We start from the raw sequence: 6,976 nt of genomic DNA, 5'->3' as shown, positions 1-6,976 counted from the left end.
AAACGGCCTTACAGACAACTATCTTCAAAAGCCCAAATTTTCATGAATTTATGTGTGCGGCCCCTACTTTCATTGAAATATTACTGAAGTGGCCCTTTGGATGAATATTGGCCCAGATTAATACTGCCCCAGAATATTGGTAGGGAGTACTGAAACACCCTGTATAACTTGTTGTACACATTAGTTGGTTTTCAATACAATAATCTACTTACAAATATTTGTTCGTTTCCTTCCACTGAAATCCTCTCTTCAAGTTTCAGTACATCCTCATGCGACAAACATGGTAGTGTTGGCATGGAATCTGGAATCATTGACGAATTTTCAGTCCCAGCGGCATTACAGACGATTTTTGGGAGATACTCTTCCAAATACTGTCTCAAAGACAATACTTCACTTTCAAGTTTTGCAAGTTTTCTTGCAACAACAGCAAATCCTGAAAGATTCAATCAATCATAATCTCGGTAATTCCACAAATAAAACACATACCGTAACATACAAAAGTAATATTATTTTTGTCATAGTAGTATGTAATCGACAACAGTTCAATCATATGTGTCGTTTGGTAAATGGCTGTTTACAGAAAATCAAAGATCAGCTGTTCATAACATTTCTAACAAGCTTTTCATAATATTTCCAATAATTAATTACCAAGTTACAATCAGGGTGTTACTATTTTTTGGGACACTCTGTATATCATGGCCTGTGCATGAACTCCATTTGAAAACTAATAATAAATATATAGCCTAAATGGAAAGTTATCTTGTCAGTATATTTGCCAATTATCTCAATAACCATTGAAGTTACAAACTTCTACTTGGTTCCATTGAATTATTTCTCGGCTAATTTTATATAAGATTCAATTATTTTGGTGTCTCCATAAAGCCCCTGAAAAATAAAAAACATATATAGATCTGATGAAAAATGTACAATCTTCCGCCCATGTTTTCTCTCGGTAACAATGCATTTCTGGGGGTATGTCCTGTGGAACATTTTTCACTACTCGATGTCAGGAATCAGCCTGAGAAGTTTGGCACATTCCTCCTGAAACACCCTGTAGATTATAGTAGCTAGAGTGAAATTGCACTATACTCTGTTCACTGAAACAAGTCAGTGAATGGAACAGCTGAGTGAGCTTGTGTGTGTGTCTTTTGTGAGTGTATTGCATGACAGCATATTCACATTTCAGCGTTTGCAATAATATTAATCGCGTAAGTTATAGGCCTACAGCTGGTACGGGTTGAGAAAGAAATTTAGTTATAAATGCCTTTGACTAGGTCATCCAGCTGTTTTCCAATTCACGCACACATACTTTCTATACATGCACTGACTTGCTTTGATGAACAGACCATAATAAAAATACACTTACCAGATTCAGTGACAGTCTTTTCAATTGAAGAGTCTGTCGGTGTCAGTGTTGCAGTTGATGACTTTGGTGTGGAAACTAATGATTGTGAAGAACAGTCTTCCCGTAGCTGATTTGTTGGTGGTGAAGGCGGACGGGGGTAATACTGACATTTGTTTTTGTAGGAAAGATTTTTTTTGCTCTTTTGCAGGAGTCGTCAGATGAATCATCACTGCTGATGAATAGTTTCTTGCTAGTTTTTCGTCTCTTTCTTCTCCCATCAAGTAATTCATCACCATCCGTTTGTATGTCAGACTCCTTCTCCGCCAATTTCTCTTTCTCACGAGCCTTCAGTAGATCATCTGTAATCAATGACAATATATTATTAATGTACTACTAATGTATTATGATTGAAAATGGGCTCATGCTCCGAAACATGTCTGCAAATAAAATAGTATATTTCGCACCTAGAGCAGAAAATGAGATTTTTCCAGCTCGAAATCGGTTTTCAAGTCCGAGGCCGTAGGCCAAGGACTAGAAAAGATTGAGAGCTGGAAAAACATTTTTGCCCGTGGTGCGAACGATATTTTTCGCCACACTACAGGTATTGCTGACAAAATAAATAAAGAATACAAAATAAAGAATACTCGTTAAGCTATCGTACCTATCTCTTGATTTTAGTGGTAGAAGATTTGCAGTCAGGATTTCAGATTCTTTTAAAATTTCACTTGGAATACCACAGTCATCTTCAAGCATTTTTGAAAATTCGGAATGCACTAATCAACAATAAATAATTGAATAAAACTGGTTGCGAAGCGAATTAGTTTGATTCGAAACTGGAACTAAAATCATGGCGACTTCAGCTTATTATGAAAGTGGACACTCGCCCGATCTAGCGGATGACTTATTAATAATAATTAGCGCATTGTTTCCAGCCATAAGCGGCTGGAAAGAGACAACTTTCTGGCCTAGACCGGAAAAGAAACCCTTTTCTGACGTCGTCTGCAAACAAGGTCTTTCAGATCTACGTAGGGACTGGAAAACAGCTGCTTTCTGTGCAGTGTGGCGAAAATAATTTTTTAAAAAAAAGGGTACTGAGTTTTCTGTTTTTACATTATAATGTACTACTGTACAGTGTTTCAGAACTCCATACCAATTTTCAAGAGCATTGTTCCTGGGTAAAAATCATACTTAAATGTCAAATTTAAATTGTCCGGAAGTCCTTGGTTACTCACACAGCTGTCATTTAGTTTTTTACTAAATTTTAACATTTTAAAATTTTATTTCTTGAATAACTCGAAACTCATTGATATTATAAAAAAATTTCAAGAATAACTTTTTCTACCTATTAAATTTAATTAAAAATTGATTAACGCCTTAAGTTTTTGAATTGGATGAGTATTACCAAACTGAGATATGACAGCTTTATTGATATGCTTGCAGCTGAAGTCTACCTCAACAATGCAACAGTCTCCATTTGCTTTGCATGTTATTTTTAAGCGATTTTAGATTATTTTGGGTGAATTTTAAAGACATTGAAAAGGTGTGCAACTAACCTCCAGCGGTCACCTATCAATAAAACTGCCATATCTCAGTTAACATCTTCAGTATGTTTATACGCCCGATGTATCTAAAAAACAGCTCTAAGGCCGGTATTACACGGTGATATTTCTATCATCATAGTTGATAATATGAAACGAGATGAGAATACGAAATCATATTTTCATCTTTTTTCATATGAACAACTATTACAATAGAACTATTACCGTGTAATACCGGCCTAAAGTTTTTGACATAATTTTGAATAAAAGAGGGTTGGAATACAAAAATTAGTGAGAAAGCAGCGGTTCCAGGGGTTTTCTAAGGTTAACTACCTAAAGGTAATGTTTTGACACAAAAATGAAAGTTTTCTCAATCAATCATTTATCTGATTGTCAATGACAATCTATATCTAATAATTAGCAATTCTCTACTCAATTAATTCCTCTATCAATAAATTATACAGTGAAATTACAATGCTATAAAGAACATAAAGCAGGTATTGTAAAGCAATTCTCTTTGAGCACGCATACACCACATACAGCTTTACACTGTCTCGTTTAAAACTACACAAATTAGTTATTCAATTTAGGCCTAAATTAAGCATGACAAAATTTATTATGTTAATTTGCAATTGTTCAAGAACATTTTTTTGTCTAATAGAGAAGTTTCATTAAATGGCAGTAAAGTACAGTGTCTTAATTAAAAATCAGTGAACAGCAGTATTCAAATTTCAATTACATGCAATATCATTTACTCACCACAAATGTATAGGCATCGCCTGACCGGAAATAATGTCCACTTTTTTTCGTCAGGTGTTGCGCCTTCAACCAAAGCCTTATGGAATTGTGTAGAAACTTTGAAGGGTGGCCAGAAAACCTCTTTCTTAGCTGGTGTTAGCCATTCCTCCCTCACTACGGCTGTCTGGTTCTCCTCACTGCCCCCAAACTCTATCACAGCATACATTTTTCAAGTTAATAATCAATAGAAATCTGAAAAAGGAAAGTTCAAAATAAATAAAACTAACAGCATATTTATCCTAACCTAGCATAGGCTCTATTTCAAGTTTGCATTTAGAAAGATTTTACTTTGGGCTCTGAGCCAGGTATTGTGCGGCCACTTGTATGAAATGGAAAAATGTCTTGAGCTTAGTCAATAAAGATTAGGCTAAAAAAATTTATATCTTCAACATATTGTGATACAAGTGAGTTGAGTTATTTTTTTTAATGAGCAATAAAAGTGAGTGCTGCATTTATTTTATGATTTTCTTGTCAGAAAGCAAAGAATACCATACCAGTAACACACGCCTACTTGAACAAAAATGCAAAAATGAACTAGCCTAGCCTATAAGTAAGGTTATGCATAAGTAAAATTTAGCTGGAATGCTTGTAGTAAACTACTAAAACGCAGTCAATTTTTGAGATTATATTAGCCTATTATATGAAAGATGGAATATTAATTAGGTACTAGTTCAGTTATTTAACTGTGATTGATAACAATAAAGTTCTATTGTAGGCTATTTGCATCTATAAGATAATGAAGTACATTATTAGGCCTATACGAAATTAATGTAGGCTGGAAATAATAGGAAATGATTTACAAGGTGTAAAATAAGAAACAGGGAGCATATATTTAAAATTTTATCACAAGAAAAAAGTTAAAATAAATAATAAAAGCTATAGCCTACCACGAGGAAACGTTTTTAGGGATGCTCTCATAAAGATAAGCTGTAAAAGTAGACTATAAATTAAAGGGGGAATAAGTAATAATTATAATTGTTCAATCTATCAAATATGAATTGAAATAAATATTTGTAACTTTACCTTATCTTGCAGCAAAGACGAAACCACACGGTTATTTGTTCGCTTCTCATCACAAAGTACAACAGGAATAAAAATGGAATGGCGTCAATGATGGCGTAATGTAGGGATGGCAACGATATATCGATATTTCACAAATATCGATATATTGCTTCCGATATATCGATATATTGCCATCGATATCTTTGTAATGATATATCGCTAATATCGATATATCCCTTCCGATATATCGTTCTGTCCATTTTTTGGTCCAATTGGTCCATTTTTTCAGTGTTGACAAAGTGTTGTTCGTGAAACACAAAAGACCTACACTCCAGCAAGGTGATTTAAACCGTTTCCTTACTGTAAAACATCTTGACTGCATCATTGGTAATAGTCCCAGTGATTATTAATACAATCAGTTGAAATACTGTCTATGATTTACAATAACAATGTACCTACATGATCTATATTCAGATAATTTACATTATTTAAAGGAATATCAAGTCAAGATTTTGTATCATGCTATAGATTATAATCACCCAATATTTTCATATATAATACTGACTTATAACGCTAGCCTATATAAGAATTCATAATTTTTTCCAATGTATCCCACCGAAGACTGTAGGTACTGTGGTAAACAAATAAATAAAGAAGGTGATTTTTTCATGAACTTGGTGGGTCCCAAAAACCTGTCCAATGGTTTGTTTCCTTATTTTTTGTGAGAGGCCAGAGGCATGAACAAATTTAAGATTCTACTGCACACCCAACTAACAAGCTGAAAAGTAAGCATATTGCTTACACTCATACCTCAAGAATGGATTGAACTATTTCCTTGAAAGTTCGTAGGACGCAACTATATGCTTTTACAGAGAGCATACGCTTTTCATAATTTCATTATTTCTTCAAGTTTTTCTTATTTTAGCTATTTAAACATGAATTTGCTATTTTGAAAAAGAAGCATCGAGAAACGAATTTGAAAATACAGTGACCTTTAGAATAACAACACAAATCTAAATCCGTTTGAATTTTGTTCAAATTCCTAATATTTTGCAATAAACTGAGTCGTTAAATTGCAAATTTGAACCAAAAATGAACCGTTACATTGCCAACCTAGTTCGAGGGTTATTCTCCAGAGAGCTCTACTGTTGAAACGTAACCCCCACCACCTACTACTTACATACTAAGACTGCCCAGCAGTGTATCAATGAATGAATTGAATGAATGACCACAAGAAAGAGTGGGAATGGGAGGGGAATAGATGAGAAGTCTGTTACACTCTCTCTGTCTCTCAATTCCAGCTAGCTTTTGCCATATCCATGCCATGTGTGACTTATTAGTTCGTTGAAACGTGACAGTGACAGTTCATCCAGTCATTTGTGATAAGTTACTATGGGTTTTCATTTATAGAAATGTTTTGCCTTGTTTATTCTAGACAATCCTTGTTAGTGAATAATACTTTTTCTATTCTATTCCTATTGACTTCGAATTACGTGAAATGTTATAAAAATGTTGAAGTGCATGCGACCAAATTATTTATCATAAAAAATGGACGAAACGCCGAAGCCTCATCAAAGTCGCCGATGCTTTAGACACAAAAGTGGACGCAGATTGAAACTTAGCGCGAAACCGCTTAAACGAAGAGGAACAGCGTTAATTCAATACTGGGCTTCCAAAAGGTAAGCTAATATTTGATACACATCCATAATTTCCTTCATCAAGAACCATAACAATCAATATATCTCCATTTGTAATTTGAGTAATAAAGCTTCAATTCTCAATCGAATATACAATTATACATGTCAACGTTTTTAGAAATATTGAACAGTTTCACGATTCTATGCTATGAAAGCTCAGGGAACTTGGAAAACACCAATTCAAAAAATGTCAATTGTCAATTACGAATAGTGTAATCGGCAGACCTATCTTACACTAATTTTACTGCATTTTCCATAATATATTTTCACTATTTTTTGAATGGGAAATTCGTCATTGCCACCTATGAATAGTCCTATTGATCTTGTTTTTTTTGTAATTCCAGGGGCAGAGGCAGAAGTGAAAAAACAACAGTTGACCATGATTACGGACCGAATGCTCAACGCCCTGACATCAGTGAAAAAGAACTTGTCATTGAGAAAAATAGGTTTTTAGCCTCACTGGTGTTATCAGAAGAGAGCCGTCACCAGTTGGAAAGGAGGACTGTCCTGCAGCATCACTCCGCTGAATGGCTTGAAGAGACACGGAAAAGGATTACTGCATCAAATTTTGGACGAATAAGCAAGAGAAGGCCAAA

At 34.4% G+C, this 6,976-nt stretch overlaps 1 protein-coding gene across 1 annotated transcript; it reads right to left on the bottom strand.

The window, feature by feature from the left end:
• Positions 1-228: 228 nt before the first annotated feature.
• On the bottom strand, positions 229-4,703 carry LOC120354890. The gene is made up of 3 exons (XM_039442950.1): positions 3,643-4,703; positions 1,367-1,704; positions 229-433 (listed from the first exon to the last, which is right to left on the bottom strand). The coding sequence occupies exons 1-2, from the start codon at positions 3,845-3,847 to the stop codon at positions 1,442-1,444; spliced, it is 468 nt and encodes a 155-aa protein (XP_039298884.1). The 5' UTR covers positions 3,848-4,703; the 3' UTR covers positions 229-433; positions 1,367-1,441.
• Positions 4,704-6,976: the final 2,273 nt, after the last annotated feature.

Source organism: Nilaparvata lugens, chromosome X (assembly GCF_014356525.2).
Source record: "Nilaparvata lugens isolate BPH chromosome X, ASM1435652v1, whole genome shotgun sequence".
NCBI classification, from domain to species: domain Eukaryota; kingdom Metazoa; phylum Arthropoda; class Insecta; order Hemiptera; family Delphacidae; genus Nilaparvata; species Nilaparvata lugens.
This window is presented reverse-complemented; position numbering and strand designations above follow the sequence as displayed.

Excerpts from the sequence above, each read along its gene's own strand:
- LOC120354890 (XM_039442950.1), bottom strand. The coding sequence starts at position 3,847 with ATGTATGCTGTGATAGAGTTTGGGGGCAGTGAGGAGAACCAGACAGCC. Across the intron at positions 1,705-3,642 it reads GCGATGCCTATACATTTGTG|ATGATCTACTGAAGGCTCGT; the intron begins GTGAGTAAATGA and ends CATTGATTACAG.